Source organism: Numida meleagris, unplaced genomic scaffold (genome assembly GCF_002078875.1).
Source record: "Numida meleagris isolate 19003 breed g44 Domestic line unplaced genomic scaffold, NumMel1.0 unplaced_Scaffold208, whole genome shotgun sequence".
NCBI lineage: Eukaryota > Metazoa > Chordata > Aves > Galliformes > Numididae > Numida > Numida meleagris.
The window spans coordinates 620,730-644,520 of record NW_018363880.1 but is presented as its reverse complement, the minus strand read 5'-3'; the positions used below and the strand labels follow the sequence as shown (position 1 = coordinate 644,520).

General features: G+C 40.3%; 1 protein-coding gene across 8 annotated transcripts in view; it reads right to left on the bottom strand.

The window, feature by feature from the left end:
* Nucleotides 1-23,791, bottom strand: part of DUSP16 (dual specificity phosphatase 16) — a 63,290-nt gene that overhangs the window by 7,922 nt on the left and 31,577 nt on the right. For 7 of the 8 annotated variants that reach the window (XM_021382327.1, XM_021382323.1, XM_021382322.1 and 4 more), the window contains 4 exons: nt 19,319-19,917; nt 18,079-18,217; nt 6,001-6,164; nt 212-371 (listed from right to left, as the gene is read on the bottom strand). In XM_021382327.1, coding sequence (XP_021238002.1) covers nt 212-371; nt 6,001-6,164; nt 18,079-18,217; nt 19,319-19,549 — 694 coding nt within the window. In that variant the 5' untranslated portion in view covers nt 19,550-19,917. Of the gene's footprint in view, nt 1-211; nt 372-6,000; nt 6,165-18,078; nt 18,218-19,318; nt 19,918-21,262; nt 21,344-23,791 lie in introns of those variants that run through there. The other variant, XM_021382324.1, reaches the window with a different exon arrangement.

The following is a 23,791-nucleotide window of genomic DNA, read 5'->3' as shown; positions in this document are numbered from 1 at the left end:
TTGTTCTCTAAGTGCTGGAACACACAGTGGCAGAATCTCCCTGTTACTTTGCTTCTGTGCTTATGAAGTGATGGTGATCGTATATGCAGATCCTTAGGGTATTTTCATACCACCCAGAAAGAATTGAGGTCTTCTCCAGCCAAAATAGGAGGCAGACACACAGAGTAATCCAGAAAGTGTTTTAGAGAGCCAATATAAAGTTTCTTCTCACCTATAAAATCGACTGATTTATCCAACCAAGGCAAAATCTTTTCACAAAAGCTGTCATTCACAGGCACTCTCAGAAAATGGGATTCTGGAATGAAATCAGGCTTTGGACAGGTATTACTGGCATTTAGTACATATCCAATATCATTCTGCTGGATCATTTCCTATGAAAGAGAAAGTTTAAAAGCGGATTAGTCAAAGAATACTTTTGGCGCACTACAAAGAAATCATGAACTTAAAAGTACATAATAAAAAACTTAACTACTAGGGGCACTGTTTTTTGAAAAAGATCACTGTTAAGCCTTTGATTATTCAAACAACTTTTAATGAGACATACAGAATGTTCAAATAGCATATGAACTGCAAATTCTATAAGAACAAAGTTAACAACAGAAATAATGGCAGAATACCATCTGTTAGTAGAAGCATCACTTCCAAGAAAATCATTTTTGTTTTTGCTACTTTGGTTTAAATTCTCACCATGCATGATGACAACTTAATCAAACATTTCCCACGTGCAGTTTGCTGACCTCAATACACGTGTTCAGGATCACTTATCTCAGATGAGATTATCACATCACAGATAATCAGAAATTGAAATGAAACTGATGCCTCTTGCAGTCACCTCTTCAAGTACCCAAGGCTTCTTTGTTTCTAAGGCAAGGTGCAAAATTCATTGAAAACCAAGACCATGAAGAAGACTATTTTTCTGCAGCACTAACTGCAGTTTTATGGTCTGCTTTACAGTCTAAGATTGCCCCTATTTCAGTTTTCAGTCTTTAGTCCTCCGAGACTGTCACAGGAACAAGAAAAGACTCAAAGCATACAATCAACTGGGCCTTTTAAGTAAAATTATTTTCATGATTGCAAAATAAACAAATAAATAACAATAAACAAACATATAAATGGTGCACCTTGCTATGTTCTTTGTATTTAGAATTGTGCTACAAAGTAGTCTCTGATGCAGCAGGCACCTTGGTGTCCAAGTACTAGAAACAACTGCTAGATCACTCCACAAAACATCCACCCAATTCAATTCAATTCAATTCAATTCAATTCAATTCAATTCAATTCAATTCAAGTAAGCACCTTGCCACAGGAAAGTAAGCAAGTTAACGTAATCATTATTAAACCACGATTCTGTTACAGGTATGATGTGGCAAGCAGTGACAGTAGTTGTACAAATACTTACAAGGGGAAACTTTTTGCTAGATGTCTATGTAAACTAAACAAACACACACACACACACAAATCGGATTTTAATCCTTAAGTTTTTATAGCAATTATATTAAAAAGTAAAATTAAGTGAAACCATAGGAGCAATAGCAAGAAAATCAATTCTTACACTGCAGATGTTAATTGGAAGTCTACTAGCATAAAAAAATATTCTGGAGGTATAACTGCTCACTTCCTCCCCATATGTAATTTTTTCTGCAAGAATGAAGATGTTTTGAGAGGAGAAACAGGGATACGGCAATCTGTCTGAAAAATCTATCTTGCTCAAATCAGAGCAAGTAAATAACAAAGTGTGGTATTTGCTACATAGGTACACTGCATGCATGTTGTGGTATATATGTAGAAGGGCTGAACACATGTACACACATATATATATACGCAGGCATAAATTAAATTTTCAGTGAGAAGTGCTGGAAGGCTGAAGAATTTGCAAGGATAGAAAAGTCTTTTTTTTTTAAACAAACAAAAAGGACAAGTGCTGGTGGGCTGTACAGTCCAACTATTGCAATTCCGTAGTTATGCAAGATTTTTTTGGTGTGTGGAACTGATTATCCCAAAGAGAATTAAAAGGCTGTAGACACCAAGCCTGAAATTATCAAGCCAAAAAGACACCCAAAAATGTATTCATACTCATCTTTGAGACCAAGGCTGAAGAAAGAAGTTACACTTCCTTCTGTTCTAAAGTATTCATCATTCCTTGTGCAATGCACTATAATACAATAACCGTAACAGTGTCTTCATTGTAAGGCACCCACGAGGAAGAAGTGAATAATGATGGAAGGAAGATCCAGAAATCCTAGCACTAACAACTTTGTGAAAAGAAGGTAAATGCTCTTTTGTCAGCTTATTTACATTTTATGACTTGTTTAATTTTAAACTTAATGGCACTCTACAGTGTTATTTTGTTTCAGGAAATAAAATCCAGGTCTGGAAGAAAAAAACAAAACAAAAAACACAGAATAGTTGTGTAAGTAGCAAAGCAGAACCTTTTACATCTCAAATGCTGGTACAAAACATGTGATGTAAGCAGGAGACTTGTTCAGGCCCATTCCCAACATAGCTTCTTTTCTATTATCCTGATTTTCAAAAAATACACTGTCACTCACATACAGATTAGTTTTTAGTTCATCTTACTTTCACACATCTGAACATCAACAAAGACCTTCTGTCAAAACAAGTACTCTCTTGCAATGCCATCTGATATCAACAGTCAACAATATATCGGATTGAGGCCCAGAAAGTGAAATGGGCTTCTCTATCAACTACAGTAAAAAGAGAGCTGATGATGGTGAAAAAAGTACACTTTTTGCAAATATGCGTATTTAGGTAAAGCGGCACCACTGATCACCAAATTATTAAAGAACACATTGAAAAGCTAGTTCAAAAACTCCATGAGGTTCTTAATGTTTCATCACTGCAGAGAATGGTACAGACGTTTCCAGAATTAAGCATTTAAAAATAAATTTGTTGAGTAACAATATAAGTAATTGTTACTTATTTTATGTAAGAAAAAGGTACAAGCAGATCTGAAATCATAAAATGTATATTTGTCCTAAAAACGGATAAGAAACCTGTGAGGTGAAGAAATACAAATCTGACCAACTCCCAGGGGTCGTACATTAATTCTAAAGTATCTGCAGCTGCAGCTATGATGGATACGTGCTGAAATAATATCACGGATGTAAACTGATAGGCATAGGAGACACTACCAATCGTCTACTCTCTTATAGAATGCTCTGCCACACTCAGGGCTTACCATTGGCAACTGTGGTTCTGGACTCCTCCAGTTCTATAATGAGATTCCTGACTACCACTACCACTTGGATTGCTTTCCTGATGAGGCACACATACCATGCTGGTGCATAACATCTATTCACAGGAACCAATTTACTGCAAGTAAAGGCAACATCCTCTTTCATCTCTGGGAATTATTCACTTAAGAGCCACAGCACAAGACTTCCAGTCATACCCCCAAATGCTGTGGCACGTCCCTGGCTGTGCAGGAAAATAAGGGCCCTCCTCTCTCCCAGACCTAGGATAGCACTTACCATTCATGTATTGAAACAAACAACATCAAAGCATCTGATTTTTCTACCGCTTAAAGCATTTTTTTAAAAATTTATTTGGTGTGTCCTGAGGTTACCTGATGTCTTTTGTCAGGGGATGATAAGTCATTTTTGTATTAAGAAAAATAGTAAGTTGCCTTGACATCCATCTTAAGTTAATCAGGTCTGAACTGCTGACTTGCTGCCTGGCATCAAAGACACTGAAGGTCTTAAAGGATGAGATATATACAAAAATTGCTGATGGTCCTCTGTATTAAATTTTTTTCTGTATGTTCTTTAAAAATACACCTACCTTCTAAATGATTACCTGTTTGTCAAAGACCTCGTTTAAATTGTGGAATATTCCAAAATAGTCTTTTAAAAGCAAGACTGCGACGGAGTGAGAAGCAGAACAAATCAATGAAAAATATGATGAAAGTGTACCATAGACTGTTGAAATATCCCAAGTTGGAAGGGACTTACAAGGATCGTCGCTTCCGATTCCTGGCTCCACAGAGGACCAACCAAAAATCAGACTCTCATGTCTGAGAGCATTGTCCAAACATTTCTTGAACTCTGGGAGCTTGGGGTCATGGCCACAGCCCTGGGGAGCCTGCTCCAGTGCCCGACAACCTTCTCAGTGAAGAACCTTTTTCTGATATCCAACCTGAACTTACCCTGTTACAACTCTATGCCTTTTTCTCGGGTTCTATCGCTGGTCACCAGAAAGAGGAGATCAGCGTCTGCCCCTCTGGTCCCCTCATGAGGAAGCCATAGGCTGCGATGAGGTCCTCCCTCAGTCTCTTTTTTTCTCTGGCCTGAACAAACCAAGGGACTTCAGCTGTTCCTTGTACGTCTTCCCCTCTAGACTCTACACCATCTTTGTAGTCCTCTTTTGGGCAGTTTCTAATAGTTTTATGTACTTTTATCAATTGGATCTTATGAAAATGATCCAACTATAGGACTATTATGGTAGTTCCAAACTTAAGTTTTATACACAGATAAAAAACACATATAAGCACATATATAAGAAAAAATTGAAAAACAGACAATGTTTATTTTGTCTCACCAGAGCTACTGATAAAATTGTATCAATATCCAACACATGCCAAAACAAACTAGTTAGTTCTATACACAATAAACTACCTCACCCACTGTAATGGCAGATTTAATAGCTCGCTGTTGTTTGGTAGGTTACTGAGGAAGGTATGACAATACCTTCTCCACGAGGAAGGAGAGCAAGGTGATCAAGTATCATATCAGATGGTGTGCAGTTTCAGTAGGTGGACAGTATATCATTAGTTCTCATCAAGCTTACTGCGCGCAAGCCATGGAAGGCTACAGAATTATTGAATCACCAAGGATGGAAAAGACCTCCAAGATCATCCAGTCCAAAATCCACTTGTCATCAATATTTCCCACTAAACCATGTCCTGCAGTACAACATCTAAACACTCCAGGGTCATTGACTCCACCACCTTTGTGGGCAGCCCATTCCACTCTTTTTGAGAAGAACTATTTCCTAATGTCCAACCTGAATCTCCCCTGGTGCAACTTGAGGGCCTTCCCTCTAGTCCTATCTTTAGTTGCTTGAGAGAAGAGGCCAACCCCCACCTCACCACAACCTCCCTTCAGGTAGCTGTAGAGAGCTATAACATCTCCCCTGACCCTCCTCTTCTCCAGACTAAATAATCCCAGCTCCCTTAGCAGCTTCTCATAAGACTTGTGCTCCAGACCCCTCACCAGCTGCATTGCTCTTCTCCGGACACGCTCTAGGGCCTCAGTGTCTTTCTTGTAGTGAGGGCCCCAAAACTGATCACAGTACTCAAGGTGTGGCCTCACCAGGGCTGAGTACAGAGAGATGATCACTTCAGGGCTTCAGCTGGCAACAGTATTTCTGATACAACCCAGGATGCCACTGGCCTTCTTGGCCACCTGGGCACACTGCTGGCTCATGTTCAGTCGAGCATCAACCAATACCCCCCAGGTCCGTTTCCTCCACACGGTCTTCCAGCCACTCTGCCCCAAGCCTGTAGCGTTGCCTGGGGTTGTTGAGGCCAAAGTGCAGGGAACAGCACTTGGTCTTTTTGAACTTCATCCCATTGACCTCAGCCCAGCTATTCAGCCTCCCCAGATCCCCCTCTTATGGGGGCCTTCCTACCCCCAGGCAAATCGATACTTCCTGCCAACTTGGTGTCATCTGCAAACTTAGTGAGGGTGCACTCAATCCCTTCATCCAGGTCATCAATGAAGATATTGAACAGGACAGGCCCCAGTACCGACCCCTGGGGAACACCACTTGTGACTGGTTGCCAGCTGCATTTAACTCTATTCACCACTCTCTGGCCCTGGCCCTCCAGCCAGTTCTTTACCCAACAGGTTCTTTACTCCTATCACCTAGATCTACTTTAGATGTTCTATGGCTGCAGTGATGCAGTATGACAGAGGCACAGACAGACACATAGAGATCATAAACTCATTCTGTCAACAGCATAGAATGCAGAATGCTCACCTTGTTGAGGACATCCCGCTGACACCCCAGATAGAGGTGAGGCAGAATCCTGGTTGGGCCAATGTTAGAGACTGGGAGACAGGGTTGAGAAATGCAAGTAGGGACAAGTGCAGATTTTCCTTCGCAGAGACCAGGGAAAGAGCTGGAGAATTCAGCAAATCCACCTGTGAGAGGCACAGTATGTATATTATTTGCATGCATCAGTGTCCATACCAATTCTCAAAAAGCAGTACTTTTTGTATGAGATGGAGAGGCATAAAGGGCCAGCAGCCTTAACAGAGGAACTTGTACAGCTGTATGCAAACCTCATCCATAGGTAACATGAGTGTGCACAACCATTTGTTATAATGCAAGGCCTGGCTTTGTGTTTCCACACTAGTAGAAAAGTTTATTTATTTCTCTCTTAATTCATCAGATTTTTGATGCTTCTTCCCTCTCAAAAAGACACATGGAATTCAGACTTTTAAAAGAAAACAAAACACCACAACACCTGCAACACAAAAATCACACACACTTCCGCCTTTCTGCCCCAGCAAACTGTTTTCTGAAGAACTCTTTCTTTCATATTATGCCTATAATTAGACTACACTTAGGAGACATCATATTTGCTCAATTGGTAAAAGCATTAACATGTGATAATTAACATTTGCTTTTAGAATTCTTCATAATTATTTTCTACACTGCTTAAAAATTAATATATTTCATCCAACACACCGCAAGAGGCTTCATGCTTCAAAACCACACCAAGCCAAGGCTTCTCCATCTCATGAGTGGGAGTTGAAGCAGGAGGAGACTAGAGGGGATGATGATATCAGCCATGGACTTCCCTAGCAAATCACAATTCTCTGTACTCCTCTGACTGCTAGGTGATGCCTCATTTGCAGTAGTTATTAGGCCCTATCCATACAACAACTCCACAACATTTTCATTATCATTTCCCACCTCTACATTAAACCACTCAGGAAAACTACAGTGGAATGACTGGTAATACATTTAAATCCTCCCAAGGTTGATTCAACATCATACCTAAAATCCCAATGGCCATCATAAAAGCTTTCAGGTGGCACAACAGCACTGTTGGTATGAAACATGTTCAACTCAGAGAAGACAAGACTAAGGGGAGGCCTCATGGCAGCCTACAGCTTCCTCATGAGGGGAGCGGATCTCTTCTCTATGATCCTCCTGGAAGCCTTCGACACAGTCCTCAGTGAGATCTTAATTTCCAAATCAGAAAGATATGGTTTTGATGGAGGTACTGTTCAATGGATGAGGAACTGTTTTCAAGATCACACCTAGAGAGTGGTGGTCAGTTGCTCAATGTCCAAATGGAGATGAGTGATAAGTGGTATCCCTCAGAGGTCAGTACTGAGACCAGTGCTCTTTAACAACTTCATCAATGTCATAGCAGTGGGACTGAGTGTACCCTCTGCAAGTCTGCAGATGATACTAAGCTGTGTGGTGTGGTTGACACACTCAAGGAACTAGATACCATTCAGAGACTTAAACTGCTTGAGCACAGGGCCCAGGAGAACCTCATGAGGTTCAACAAAGCCAAGTGCAAGGTGTTGCGCCTGGTTCACAGCAACCCCCAATATCAGTACATGGATGTAGGGATGGAGCACAGCCCTACTGAAAAGGACTTGGGGGATTTTGGGTGGTCATGTGCAGAGCCAGGAGCTGGACTTCGTGATCCTCATGGATCCCTTCCAACTCTGCATGTTCTATGGTTCTACAATTCTAAAAAGTGAGGCTGAGACTACTGCAGACACAAATACATAACACACAGCTCAAGTTCTGTTTCCTTTTCTAGCATTGCCAGGCGCCTGTTTCCTTCCCATGGTAAGAACTGTATTACATATTCGTGCTACCAACTGGTCTTCAACCAGCCCTACTCACAGCTGAAGAACAAAATTAGAAAGAGACTTCCAGCAACCAACCTATTTTTGGCAAAACATTTTCTCACAAAAAACTAGCTAGCTTTTTACAAACTAATTGAACCCTAAGCTCAGTTCATTCCCATACATCATTCAGTCTAAGGAAGAACTGCAGACAGCTGTTCAGCTCAGCAGTTACAGGTTTGGGTTTTTTTGACAGTTTTCACCCTGTAATAGCCAATCGGTAAGGGTAAAGCACAAATGGAAGTCAAAGTTTCTAGCTACTTTCTCAGATAAAAAGCATGGAGACAAGTGGAACTCTAAATGAAGGAAGAGTAATTATGTGCAGAACAAGACACATTTTTATCATCAAGGAAGTGAAGTATTAATGTGCTAAATCTGGCAAATGCTATCCGCTGTATTATTACAGTTTGAAGACATGAGTTAAAATTACTCAGCAATAAGATTATCTACTGTTCTGTCAAGGCTTGCATTACCATTGCCCAGTTTTTTCTATTCTTTGGATTTTAAATTCTGTCTTTAGTAAATGTAGGAAAAAAACAAGGTAATAGGCATGTGTGTAACAGCCCATTTAATCTGATAAACAAAGAAACTATCAAGCAGTTTTCAGAACAAAAGCTTTTTGAGCAGCAATTCCAGTCTCCTGAGTGAAAAAAAATCATTTGTCTACATTGTTAGATAAGCATTTTTAGACAACTAGGACAATCCTCACCTTAGGAATCATCCTAAGACAAAATAGCTGTAATTTACTGTACAAGGTTTTCTTTTTATTTTTTTAATCTATCTGCATGTCATAATCGTATAGATTCCTTTTTACTGTACAATCTGTTACAAATGAGAAAAGAGAAACAGTAAATTTACTGTGTAATTAGAGAACCTATGATCATTTCACAAATTCTGATTACTACTGCATGCTTTGAGTCATTTAAAAGCTATTCAAGTCAACCACTGTGTACAGCTTTGGTACAAGCAGCAGGCATTTTAGAGTATGCACGATCTACCTGGGTAACATGAAGGGAGATTGGAAAACCTGCTAAAAACAGTAATAAAAGTATTCACTTATTTTAAAAAACAAACAGGAAGTTTCATAGAACTGAAGAGTCTTTTGAGAGACCGGCATTTACAGCAGAGGAAGTTTTTTTAATTAGAGAGACTAACTGATGCCAAGGCAGTAACAGAAGAGATTTAAGAAGGAATAGGCACAAAATAAGTACAGAAATTCTTTTTCTCTTGCTCAGTATGCTCCTTAGATGAACCTCATGTGTGGAGCAAACACCTCTGTGCACAGGCTGCCACCAACGTACCACAAGGCTGCATCTCAGGGGAGGTGTTTTGTGAAGTCCCAAGGATGACCAACACTGCTTTTTAGGAGTTGAACTGTGAGCTGTTTTTCATGCCAGAGAAGAGAGAGCCCACACCCTTCAAAACAAAGAAAGGGACAGGTCTGCGACCTAGTTAGATAAAAGAAAGCTCAAAAACACAGGCCCAAGTACAGCAATCTGAAACTGGTTTCAAAGGCCATTAAGTGAATGCAACAGCTGTACCATTCTGTGTTACAGTTCCATCTTCCATTCACGGCTGTGTAATCCATGAACAGTACTGCTGTGATCTGATGTTAAAAGCTCTAGGCTGTTAAAAAATATACAGGTATATCCTTTCTCCTCCCTATCATTTGTTAATGTGTTTATTTCTTGCTGAAGTGGTTTCTGCCAGGCTAATGAGTTAAATAGGCTCACAGGGGAGTTTCACAATCCAGTGCAAAGTGGGCAGGAGAAGTTCCCAGCTGGGAAATGGTTCAGGCAACATGAGGGTGAGGTTGGACTTCAGCACGGCTGGGAGCACTGGAGGATGCTAGCCTAAGGCACTGCCTACTACAGGCCATTACCCTAAACTGAAGCAAACATGCTAGGACACAGTAAAAGTTTGGCTCTGACATTATTTATTTTTGTTAGTAGGCTTCCTCCTTATTTTACAATCTCTCTGTTCAGGAGCATGGACACTGCTTGTTTAATGTATTAATCAAATGACAAAAAGATTCCAAAAATTGCAAATTCTCCTACGTATAGCGTAATAATTTCCCTCTGCTACAGGAAGCAATCCTTGAATTTTCAGTCACTCCTTGTCTTTTAGATAAATTTTAGGGAAAATATAGTGGCAGAGCCCAGCAATTCCTTGAAGGGCTTGGAGGGCTGAATCCTTTCAAGAAAGGAAAGAAATAAAATCAAGGGAAAAGAAAAAATAAGATCAATCTGTGGTTTCATTTGTTCTTTATTTAAGTCTTGGGAAAGTTCTTGGCTGCTTCCTGGAGTTTTTCAAAATAAAGTGACTCTTTTTGCTTATAAAGAAGCCGCGCAAGCAGAGATTTTACATTTGTGCTTTCTTGGTAAAGACAACATAGGCAAAGTTGTGGTTTTTTGCTTAATTTTCCCAAGTACCTACAGAGTGGTCTCTCTTCTGCATGGATACTGCAAAAAAAAAAAAAATTAGGCAATACACTGACATACTAAAACCAGAGATTGCAAGCTTGAAGTGATTCAAGATTAGACGCATCAATGCTTTGTCTAGGACACTGATCCCTAAAAAGCCATCCTTCTTTCTACACACGCTCTCCCAGTAATATGTTACTCCAGTATATAATCTTTACAGCATTAGCTACAACATTTTCATATGAGGTACCTGTGACACTGTGTTACCTGACTATACTTATTCGTGGTCCCACGTGGCCCCTCATTTCCTCTGCATGTGTTTTAACTTGGTATTGCAGATTAGCTCCCAATCAAAGCAGGTTCTGTAGTGCACTGACTTCAGAAAGCAAGCAATCAGTTACTTGTTTCAAACATTAATCCATCTTCCCTGCCATTTTCTGTATCCATTTCAATAGTTAGTAGATTTTCAACAACTTTGACTTCAATTTATGGCACTCACAATAGGAAAGCCATGTTCTAGATCTTTGTGTGTTGAAAAATTGCTTTAAAAAGAAAAAAAATTAAAAATCCTACAAACAAAACCTGTATCATCAGAACACACTCATGTATGCATCGTAATAAACTACTGATTGCTTCCACTGTAACGTATCAGGGATCTAGAATGACAGCATTTACTGAGTTTTCAAGTCATAATGACACTAACTTCCATTTTAAAGAGCTGCTGACATCTCCATTTAATTGCATCAACTTACAAAATATATATACAGTGTGTGTATGCATGTACATATATACTTATAATAGACACACACATATACACAAACAATACAAATCTATATAGCAGTGTGCGCTGGCAGCCCGGAGGGCCAACTATGTTCTGGGCTGCATTAAAAGAGGAGTGGTCAGCAGGGAGAGGGAGGTGGTGGTCCCCCTCTACTCGGCTCTTGTGAGGCCCCATCTGGAGTACTGTGTCCAGGCCTGGGGCGCCCAGCACAAGAAGGACGTGGAGCTCTTGGAACGAGTGCAGAGGAGGGCAACCAAGATGATCAGAGGGCTGGAGTACCTCTCGTATGAGGAAAGGTTGAGGGAACTGGGCTTGTTTAGTTTGGAGAAGAGAAGGCTCCAGGGAGACCTCATTGTGGCCTTCCAATACTTGAAGGGAGCGTATAAACAGGAGGGGAATCGATTGTTTGTGAGGGTGGATAGCGATAGGACAAGGGAGAATGGTTTTAAGCTGAGACAGGGGAGATTTAGGTTAGATATTAGGAGGAAGTTTTTCACACAGAGGGTGGTGACGCACTGGAACAGGTTGCCCAGGGAGGTTGTGGATGCCCCGTCCCTGGAGGCATTCAAGGCCAGACTGGATGTGGCTCTGGGCAGCCTGGTCTAGTGGTTGGCGACCCTGCACTTGGCAGGGGGGTTGAGACTCGATGATCTTTGAGGTCCTTTTCAACCCAAGCCATTCTATGATTCTATGATTCTATATATATTTATATTTAGGTTGCTCTTCAAGTAATGCCTCCTATTTATTTCCATGGCAACTACAACAGCTATAAGGAGCATTACAACACTATTCCGATAGAGCAGATTCTCAGCTACAAAGCACTATTTTTTTACATAGTCACAGAATCACAGAATTGTAGGGGCTGGAAGGAACCTCTAGAAATAATCTAGTTCAACTCCCCTGCCAAAGCAGGCTCCCTTCAGCAGGTTGCACAGGTAGGTGTCCAGGTGGGTCTTGAACATCTCCAAAGAAGGAGATTCCATAACCTCTCTGGGCAGCCTGTTCCAGTGCTCCGTCACCCTTATTGTGAAAAAGTTCTTATGCACATTTGTGCAGAACTTCCTATGCTTCACTCTGTGGCTGTTTCCCCTTGTCCTATCGCCATGCACCACTGAAAAGAGTCTGGCCTCATCCCTTTGCTTCCCGCACCTTAGATATTCATAGACATTGACCAGATCCCCTCTCAGTCTTCCTTTCTCAAGGCTAAACAAACCCAGGTTGCTCAGCCTTTCCTCATAAGAGAGGTGCTCCAGGCCCTTTATCATCTTTGTGGCCTTCCACTGTACTCTTTCCAGGAGATCCCTGGTTTTTTTTTTTTTGTACTGGGGAGCCCAGAACTGGACACAATACTCCAGGTGAGGCTTGACCAGGGCAGAGTAGAGGGGGAGGATCGCCTCCCTTGACCTGCTGGCCACACTCTTTTTAATGCACCCCAGGATGCCATTGGCCTTCTTGGCCACTGGGGCACACTGCTGGCTCATGGCCAACCTGTCATCCACCAGGATGTCACCACCGTTAACTATGCATTTTCACCAGTGGTGAACAACAGCCTGCATGCCATGCTTGTAAATATCTGCACCAGCAGTTGCCACTGCTGAAGTGCACCACCCACTGCCTCACTGTGCTCACAGGCACAGTTTGGTCTCCGTAAACATTCAGCGAGCATTGATGAATATCAGTGAATACCATTTTTTTCTGCATGGAAGAATTCAGTGACACACCTCTGCTTCATATGTACTTCCATGTCAGACGCCATCTTGTCAGGCTGCCCCTCTCCTGCATGTATAATGTTACTGAAAACGATGCAGAAATGAAATGTAAACAGAACTGGAAAAAAATAGAAAATGTACAAAACACTGATGTATAAGACCCTGTGATCTGATTAATGCCATAACTTAACACATTCACAGTCACGTTCCCATTCCACATTAAAATATTTACCTAAAAGCTGCACTACAGATTTTCCCCCTGCCAAAATGAGTTGAAGATGTAAGCTCTCTGACTCAGAGTTTTAGGAATCTCCAATGTTTCCACACTATTTAGATGAGCTGCAGAGCTCTGCAGACCATCGCAATTCCCACATTCCAGCTCAGCTGGCAGGGTCGCTTGCCATTTTCCATTACACAAGCTGGAGCTGCAGAGCCCTACCAGCAGCACAGCCACCCCAATGGACAGCACTCCTCCTCCACGCTTCCCTTCCAGTTCCCTCTCATCAGCCACCTGCACTTTGTTCAGTAGACTCAAGTTTAACCTTCAGAAAACTTACTATTATTATGGCAGTGTTTAGAAAGCAGCCCTGTTGTGCTAAGTGTTTTACAAGCACAGTAGTGAAGGGAGTTCTTTGCCCCGCGGGTTTCTGCCTTTGGTAAGAGAAGGCAGATTAAGCAAACAAGGCTAGGAGTACGAGAATGGAGTCAGCCCCATCCTCCCACCCAGGTGGCATGTAGCAGCAGGAGAGTCACACTAACGGCAAGCACAGATAACAGACTGGACACTCGCAGTTGCCTTTTCAGCCTTTCAAAAAAAAAATAAAATCCCAGTCATGATTGCAGTCAGTTAAGTATCACAAACATCCAGAGATATCCAAAACAAAAGCCAAGTTAGCAAGTTATTCTTGGATTTGAGAAATGTTATGAGAGCTTCATGCTAGTCAAACTTTGCTCTCTCATAAGATAGCAAAAGAATACACATGTGAAAGTAATAAACTCTACTCCCATTTTTCAAGTGCTTAAAACAATCATGGCACTAAGTGAACGCTCAAAGCTTCATTTTAAGTACACAAGGGTTGGGAGAATATTAGCAGAGGAACAGCTGTAGCCAAGGGTACTAGTTTTTCTATATTCATAGAGACAATACTGCATGAGCTCTGCAAGATTTCTGCCTTTTTCATTAGACTTGCTTCTAATGGCATCAACAGACTACAAACAAACGTGACATCCCTTCCTCCTCCGAAGGTAAGGAGGATATTTAACTGCTCGTGCTCCCTATTGTTATTCCACTTGCATATGACTTGATTGTGTTAATGACCACCACTTAGAGATGTGCTCTTCTCTCTGAGGCACTCTCCAAAGACTTGCTCACAACTTCAGCCACAACCAAAGATTATTATAAACTCCAATTCCAAATGTTAATAAGTGTGAGGGTGTTAGAAATGTACCAGTTGCAGAAACTGCAACTAATTCATGCCATCTTTTAGTTCATATGAGGTACCCTCCTACCTGGCATGTGGTGTTGCAGAAGCAGGGAGAAAAGCTCAGCTTTTCAACCTTGCTTGCTTCAAGAGATGGAAATGACCAACCCTACCTATGAAAGAATATCCTTAAGATTTTCTCCTCCTCCGCCACAAAATATATTTTTTCTAGTGACAAAGCAGGAAGAGAGTACTGTGCTTTCTTTTCCATTTAGCTTTGCTTTTGGTAAGTAGAGATAATACAATGGTAAACATACCCTGGAGATACTGACATTCCTGCATTAGGACTCCTTCACATCAACTTACGATTTCAAATATTTTTAAGAAAAATGCCAGCATAAACAGAACTGTGGAAGAGCTCTTTGACTTCTTTCCTTCTCTACATCCTCCATGCATGTCTACCACTTCATACACACACTGTTAGTGAGGGACAGGTCACAGGGAAAGAGTGATTTGGGGTTTCAACTAAAACACCTCTTGCAACAGTCCCTGGCTTATCCCTTGCTATTTTGTTTACAGGACCTTTGCCCAGTCTCACTGAACTCATTCTGTTTGCTTTTTCTTTTCATACTCATGAATTTATGACTTCATTCATTGACCACTGTATGTCACCAGCATTCACTGCTGAATACAAAATTAATAATTAATGCCTTTCTGCTTATCAACAGCAGCTTTGTGCTCTGTAAAAGCTTATCAGAGAGGTCTTGAGAAAGCAAAATCCATTAAACCATTTAATTACAGTTTTCAAAAGCAGAACTGTAGCAGAGATTATTAGACAATTCATCTCTTGAACTTTTATTGTCAGTCAGTGCAACTCTTTTATGGGGTGATGGCACCCACATCCAGAGGTTTTGGAATGGTGGTGTACAGCTCCCTGACTCAGTGATCTGTGAGTCACACATGGCCTTCACACTGCACACCTAGAAAACCTGCTATTCTTTGCTATTCATTTTTTTGAGCAACAAAAATAACTTGCGTAGTAAGCAGAGAAGTCCACAGAAGTCCATGGACTCCTTTTCAAAACAACTCCAATCTGACTTGGGTGTGAGACCAGTTGTTCTTTCCCAGCAGTCTTTGATTCACCCACTGAAGCATGGAAGCTTCATCTCTGATCACAAATTAAGCTTTCTACAGACAGATATACACAACACTGATTACATCTGCAGATCCGGTCTATACTATTTAATGAGATGTGAATCCAGTGAAATGCAAACACATACATAACTATATCACATCCTTCAGGCTCTAGAGAACAGGTAGATCTAGAAGCTCACAGAAGGCTTCTAAGTCTATTTACCTCTCCTTTGTACACACGCTTTATAATCTGGCACCTTATTTATATAAATTTTCTGTATGGGCTGTTCTCAGTGGTACTGAATACTGGGGTACAGTAAGTCTAAGTGGCAAACTGATGATTGAAAAAAATGAAAATATGTTCTTTATGGCTTGCTGGCAAAATATGCTGTTCTTGCAGCAGTAAATTCTTACACAGTTCAGTAAAACTCTTTCAGTGATCCTAAATTACCTGTAATGGTTATCTAGTCCCTCAGACATTTACACACACATCCACATCCACTTGAGTACATTAATCCTTGCTTTAAGTTTTAGTTCAGAGCCAGCAGAGTATTTTTGTATTAGGCTATCATAACATTTAATTTTAGGTTGGAAACATAGAAGGGTAAGGATTTCTGTTTTGTTGGGGGTTTTTTGGGGGGTGGTGGGGATGAAGGTTGGAAATCCTATTTAGAATAAGTTTTCTACACACACGCATACACACTCTTAAATACCTCCGCTTCACTCTCATCATAGGCAACGTTTGAAAGGTATCTGTCATTAAGATATTTGTACTTGCATAAGTAGGAGCAAACCAGGTTAAGAGAAGGGAAGAGCAAGTGTTTTAGGAAAGTAGAACGTGAATGTTTTCCACTGGCAGAGTGAAATGGGATTTAAGCAAGACTCTTGCTGTTTCCCACCTTAATAATGCTAATTCATCAAAAGAGAAACAGTAATCCCTCTCAGCTGTTTCTGCAGAGCAAGGGGAAACATCACAAAAATACTGTAACCAGGAACCAGACTCCATAAAACTAAATTCAGTTCTCAAATAATGTTAAGATTGTCACATCTCTACATTTAAGACTTATTTAATCCTGCAGAGTAGATGCAGTGATGGGAGTAGGTTAAGCCTTCAGTATCCACATTTCAATATTTTGTGTACAGTTAAAAATTAAGAACCAAAACAAATACCTACATTCTTGAGAACGTTCCTCAACGGATTATAAATATTTTTATGAGGTTAGATCAAGAGCTTAAACTAATTGGTAAGGATTCCCCTGAGGTCTTTACATCAGTTACTTCAATGGAAAACTACCCTCAGGGTTGAACATACCTTTATGCAAAACCTAAATAAACAATTATAAAAAAATAACTTACTGCATGCCCAGTAATGAGGGGAAGAGGCAGGAAGAACAGATGGAGGAATTTCAGAAATGTATTAATTGCTGCTTATTCAACAACAAAAAATATTTTCCTACTACATAATATTTATTTATGGCCACAGTTTTAAATAAACCTAATCAAGTGGCTTAGGGAAAACTGAAGTACGAAGGTTTTTCTCTTTTTACACAGCGCACTGACCCCCTACTCTCATTCTAAGCCATAAATATTTACCAGCATTGATCATCAAGTCACTGAGACTACACATTTTATCTAGTTTCTTAGCCACATATCAAGAAACTCCAAGGACCACTGTACAACCTAGAATCTAGCACTTCCTCCTTCACTCCATACACCAAAACGTCTCTTTTGCTTGTTTTAAGTAGCTAGTTTTTTAATTGATAGTAAAAAAAAACAATGACACTGAAAGCTGTATTACCTAAGGATTAAAACCAGAACAAAATCACTGTAAGAGAAGAAAAACACTGTTACTTCACTCTGCTGTGTTATGTTAGTTACTTTACAACCAATTAAGATGAATCTGCAGTATTTACTGAAACAAGCATTCAGTTGTAATAAGTCAGTAGTAAACACTTTCTTCACATTCTTCTTTTGTTCTCTCTATCATCAGAACTTCAGAGCTTTAGCGATCTGTTGTTTCAGCATTTATAAACATCCCCTTCACTATCTATTTAACCAAAAAGGAAACTCTCAGATCTTTGTTTGGAGAAATGTATTTGAAATGTTAAAATAAAAATAAGGAGGCCTTTAACATATTAGACTTTTTCCCTCCCTCTAATACTCAAACAAACATTTACCAGCTGCACATGGCTAAATTCACCTCTGCTAGCTAATGGACACTACTATCTTGTACGTGGCTTAAGTTGCATTTTCAGTTTGAACAGATAATTACCATGTGCTAGATATAAGAAAAATGTTCTCATAGTATCATTATGAGACGCACTACTGGTGCTTGCCCAGACTACACACCGGGGAGCTGCAACACACTCGTTTTCTGGTATCATTCCTTTCTACAGAAGCCACTGTGTGAGGATGGAGACACTCTAAACATCTTCTTCATGGGATCCAGCAGAAGGAGAAGATGATCAAACTAGCATTTCATGCCACTAATCTACAGAGGTACAGGAGAAGAAAGAAAGGGAAGTTTTATGATGCTCTCCTCTGCTTTAGGGGGTAATTCTTATTGATTAGAGCTGTATTTTTTCCACCATGGAAATTAAGCTGTGGATAGTCCATAAAATTGTGTACATATAAGCTATGAGAATAGCTTTTTTTTTTCCCCTCCTTATTCAAGAGCTTTTTTTTTTTTTTTTTTTTTGTGGTGCATCATACCTGAAAGCAGATATATAGAGATGAAATTCTTCTCCAGTTTGCCCAGGAGCACAGTAAGAAAGCAGTCAGGTGAGAGAGAGGTCACATCTTCAGAGCTTTGGTCATACACTACCACTTCCTGCTTGCAATCAATTTCAATCTGAAACATAAGTAACTGAGAGTAAGATAGGGAGGAGGAAGATGATTAAAAAAAAGCACCACATTATCATCTGCATGAAGTCCAGTTAAGGGTTCCTATAGGTTTGCTATGCAGCACTTCAGATATATAATTTCATACATGGCTGTATGCACAGCAGTTTGTATTATTTAGTTAGCTAGTTATTTTTTATTCCTGACCAAGTGTACTTCCTTTGAGAGTTTTCATATTGATTATTAGCTCTAAGTTGAAGCATATACTACAAATTTCAACCATTAGATAACTTTATGTCACCTATAAATGCTTTACCTTCAGCCAGTTTTTTTTTTTAAAAAACAACAAATGAGCTTTTTTTTAAAAGAAGATCCAATCTCATTTTCTACTTCAGTATTTTTCATTTATAAATACAAAAGAGACCTCAAACTGCCTAAAGCCACACACATTTCAGCCATCAGTAAGAGTTTATGTATAAAATACACTTAAGAAAGTAAGAAAAAGGCTTCAACTTTTAATATGTGAAAGCAAGAACACAGTACACAGATTATTTCTGTCATCCAAAATACATGAAACAAGTTCCAATGCATTAAAGATATAAAAAATCCACTAGATACTTACCATGTTTAAACAGCTTAGTTACTTCCTTTTCGCTCATAACTCTATTTAAAAATCCATCAAACTATTCACATTGAAAGCATTTTAAACAGGAAGCAGGAGTCAGGACTGACAGAGCTACAGTTTCTTTCTGAACTGTATGACCTCTTGCTAGCAATCCTCATCACCACTGGCCCCAAAGAATCCTTCAAAGTTTAGAAAGTGACTGTTTACCGCATTCATTGCGGTATTTACACCGCAATGTGAAAACATTATTTTTCATTAATTTTAAGATCCCTACATGTTAATCTGTTATTTAGAGGAGAGCAGCGCTACTAAATATATCACAGATAAACACAGTATTAACTGACAGTATGTCAAATCCAGTAAAGTCTTTGCAAAACTCAACCTCCCCCATTTTTTTTTTCAAACCAAAATGCCTAAGGCAAAATAAGTTGCTCTCTAGGCACATTTTTATACAAATAGAAAGAATAACAGGAAAATGCCCCCTACCTTGTGTTTTGCTGAATGCTGAATGAGCTCTGTAATCAAAACTTTGTCCTGCTGCAGCCTCCGCTTCATAAGCTTCGAGCAGTTGATGTTGATGGCATCCAAGATGTGGGATGTATTGTATTCCACAAAGGGACGGCTGTCAATCAGCAGCAATTTTTCAGTACCACTCTCCAGCAAAGCCACCAACTTCTCAGCAACAATGAGTTGAGTGCTGATCATCTCATCAGCCATGACAACAATGAGGCCTCTTTCACCACCTCCCTCTCTAATTTGCTGCGATGATGTAATGGCTGTGTACTCAAAGGCTTAGCCACAGCATTGTACCAGAAGTGTATGAGGTCATGCTGATAGTGACTAGCAAAAGAAAAGTTAAACCCATTTTCAGAGAGAGCTCTTCAGCCGAATGTCTCCTCCTGCTTCCAGTTGATGTGCCGTTACAAAGGGCTCATTCCACAGAGCAACCCTTCACATCTGATTCATCAGGAGATGACTGGAGTAGCCATTGCACAATTCACACAAAAGATGCTTTCTGGCTGCCGCTGCATTACATCATTCTTTACCTTTGCTCCCAACCATCATTTTTACACTGGTCTGAGAGTCTGCAAGAAGGGGAAGATAAAAACACAAACTAGATGAGGCGACAAAGCGCACAGAACAAGATGTTCACCGTTGAGGCTAACTGCACAGCAGTCTGTACCACATAATAAATATACTCTGGAAAAGCTCCCCTCTGCTGAATATTCCAAACATCTGAGAGTGAGAATTTGCAACTACAGTGTTTGTATCTATTCCAACAATCTCGCCTGGACAATTATATTGTATTTCAGGCAACATATCCTGCCTTAATTGCAGACTTTTGTTGCCACTAGCTCTCCCTCTTCACGAGACTTGTTAGAATGTAATTAAGATACAGTGCCCTAAATCTGTTATTCCTTTCAATAGCAGAATGATTTAGATGCATTTCAGCACTTCACCATTTAAGTAAGAAGTTGTAAAAACTTAAGATACATTTTTAAAATTTAATGCCTTGGAAAGCATTTCGCAAACCAGCACTGCAAATCTGAGAACTGAAACTGTACTAAAGGAAAGGACAAGAAGCTTACATCCACTTCTCTCCTTTGAGAATACGGTTGAAGAGAAACCAGAAAAATAAGATGCTACATCAGGACACATATTGGAATTAATCACCAAACTTGAAACAGAACACACTGCTGCAAGGTATGGCACTGAGGACGGTCTCTGGCCCTTCTGGAGCTCCTGGGATCATTACGTGAAGTGCATTTTTCACACATGCTAATAATAACTGAAGCAAACTATAGTTCTGTGAAATTAGATCCTGATCGCTTCAACCTAAATGGCATCAGCAGTAGAGCACCTGAGATGTTTCACCATCTAATAGTGAACAGCCCAAGTCAGTACCAATCTCCCAAGGTATACTTAGATTGAACATGTCTCTGTAGGAATGCACCTGAGGAACAGCCACCACAGCGCCTCACCTTCCAGTTCAGTGCATTTTGTGTTGAAACTATAGAACCCATAGAAAGCAGAAGTCACCTTGTTTTCCTCCCAGTTCAGCAGCACTTGGTTCCTCAGTTTAACTGTGCATATTTACATATGGCCATCTATATAAGGCACAAACCCCAAATTCAGCTACTTCAGCTCCAGAAAAAGGAGACAGCTGGGTGTGCTGGCTCTTTCAGCTGAGGTGGTGGCACTCGCACATTGGAGCCTATATATCAAAGCACTGGCCTGGTAAGAGCTCCTCACCTTATTACTATGGCAGCTTGCTTTGAAACGAACAATCTGGGCTTGAGTCAGAGCTGGCTAAAGCCAAGAAACTACATTTCCCAAGTTTCTGTGTTTCACACCATAACATAACCTGTTTGGGAACTGATTTTAGGTCAGCAAAACTACATAACACCTCTCACTCAAGAAAGTACACACCTCAGCAGCTCATACATCAAGGGTGGTCCATGCCATCTAGCCTGAGACCCAAGCAGTCTTTCTACCTTTGCCTTCTGCTGGCTGGAACAAAGCAAAGTAACTCAACTGTTACAAAGATAAAAAATCTGATTTCACTGACACTCTTTCTTCAGGCAGTGACACATTTGCAAACAGGAGCACATCAGGAAGAGACATTTTCCTGGATTCCTGATGTACACACAAGTATATTTCAAACAAATTTTAAGTATGCAGAGTCTTACATTCTCACTTTAACAGGCTCAGTTAAAAATTTTTGCATTTTATTTGTAGTGCTGACTTATTGTTTCACCTCAAAATGATTTCATTCATTTTAATTTTTACTGAAAATCCTGTTATGTCAATAAGACAACTGCGTTTAGCAGTGAGAAATTCAAGGTCAGCAGATATTTTATTCATCAGATATAATATATAAACCTACATGTACAAATTCTTAAACAAATTAAACTCATAACAAGTACATACTTCACTTTCACAATAAATAAATTTTAAACAGGAAAATCACAACAAACTTAATTCCATGTTTCAATGAGCACAGAGCTTTATGTCCCCATATAAGAAAAACACAAGATTTCACATAAACAGCCATGAGGTTGACAAAATGTGATAATTTAAATGTCCTGACTACTACTATATAGTACCACTGATGATTTTAAGCTTGTTCCAATAAATGGCAGTGTATAGCAAAGAAACGTATATTGTTCTAACCTACAAAATATACTGGAAAATGTAGTATCCCAAGCCTTAATCAAGCCTATTAAAACCGCTTATCTTTACAACTTGATTGGCAAGTGTGCTCCTCCTCAAAGAGCAGCCATTATTTATTAGCCTCAGGCTCTTTGTAGACAGGCTGAAAGGTATCAAAAGACTACACTATTATGCAAGTGGAAACAAATGAAGCTCCATAGTTGTTTTTTTTTTGGTTTTTTTTTTTTTTAAGGAAATAAACAAAAAGCATTCTGCATTTTTTTTGTTTCTCTCAACACATCCTGTCATGAGTTTGTGATTTTTTTTCCTCTGGGGGGGTTGTTTATTGCATCAGAAGCTGCCAGATACTAAACCCACTGAAATTAATAAAAACTTTTCCACTGGCTGTAGTGGGAATTGGCTCTAGCTCTTCTGTGAGCTAGACAGTTTGTTTTGATGGGTAAAATGCTAACTTAAAGTTCAGGTAACAAAAGGAAAATAAAGCAGCTGAGGCTATAGAAACCACAGAATATCGAAGTGGAGACTGTTAGAAATACCTAATCTGTAGTTTGCAACTTTCATCTTGGGTATATTCTTTATCTCCTAAAGGCTTTCTGCTTGCTGCCACACCCTTCCCTCTCAGACGACAGTTTGTTTCAGAAATCCCTTAAAAGAACTCAAGTCCAGAAGAGGCCAGTGACGAGTGGTATCCTCCGGCCCTGGGACTGGTTCTCTTCAACATCTCTATCACAGTGACTAAGTGCACCCTCAGCTGCACCCTCAGGTTTGCTGATGACACTAAGATGAGTGGTGCAACTGATACAACAGAAGGAAAGGATGCTATCCAGAGGGACACGGACAGGCTTGAAAAGTGGGCCCATGTGAACCTAATGGGGTTCGACAAGGCCAAGTGCAAGGTGCAGCACCCGGGTTAGGGTAATCCCAAGTAAGTATACAGACTGGTAGAAGAATTCATTGAGAGCAGTCCTGCTAAGAAGGACTTGCATATTCTGATGGATGAAAAGCTTGATGCAAGCCAACAGTGTACGTTCTCAGCTTGGAAGGCAAACTGCATCCTGGGCTGCACCAGAAGAGGGGAGGCCAGCAGGGCAAGGGAGGAGATTGTACACCTCTGCTCTGCCCTCATAAGGTCCTACCTGCAGTAGTGCACCCAAGCCTGGGGCTCCCAGCACAAGAATTATGTAGAGCTGCTGGAGAGTGCCCAGAGGAGGGCCACGAACATTATCAGAGGGCTGGAGCACCTCTCCTACAAAGGAAAGATGAGGGAGCTGGGCTTGTTCAGCCTGGAGGAGGTTCCAAGGAGACCTCATTGTGTCCTTCCAGTAATTAAAGGGAGCTTATAAACAGGAGGGAGACCAACTTTTTACACAGTCTGATAGTGACAGGATAAGGGGGAATGGCTTTAAACTAAAAGAGGGGAGACTTAGATGTTAGGAGGAGATTTTACTCAAGAGGGTGATGAGGCCCTGGAACAGGTTGTCCAGAGAAGCTGTGGATGTCCAAGGCCAGGTTGGATAGGGCCCTGGGTAACCTATCTAAAGGGTGGCAACCCTGCCCACAGCAGAAGCGCTGGAACTAGATGATTGCTAAGGTCCCTTCTGGCCTATGCCATTCTATTACTTTATCTTAATATGGTTACTAGGTAAAAGAACACGTTTCTTAATGAAAGCGGGCTACCAGTTAAAAGTCCTCTTGAAAAACACTATTACTTTAACATTTAGCCATGTATTAACACAGTGGAAAGCTCCTCTGCCCATGGCTTGACAGTAATAAACTTAACAGTAA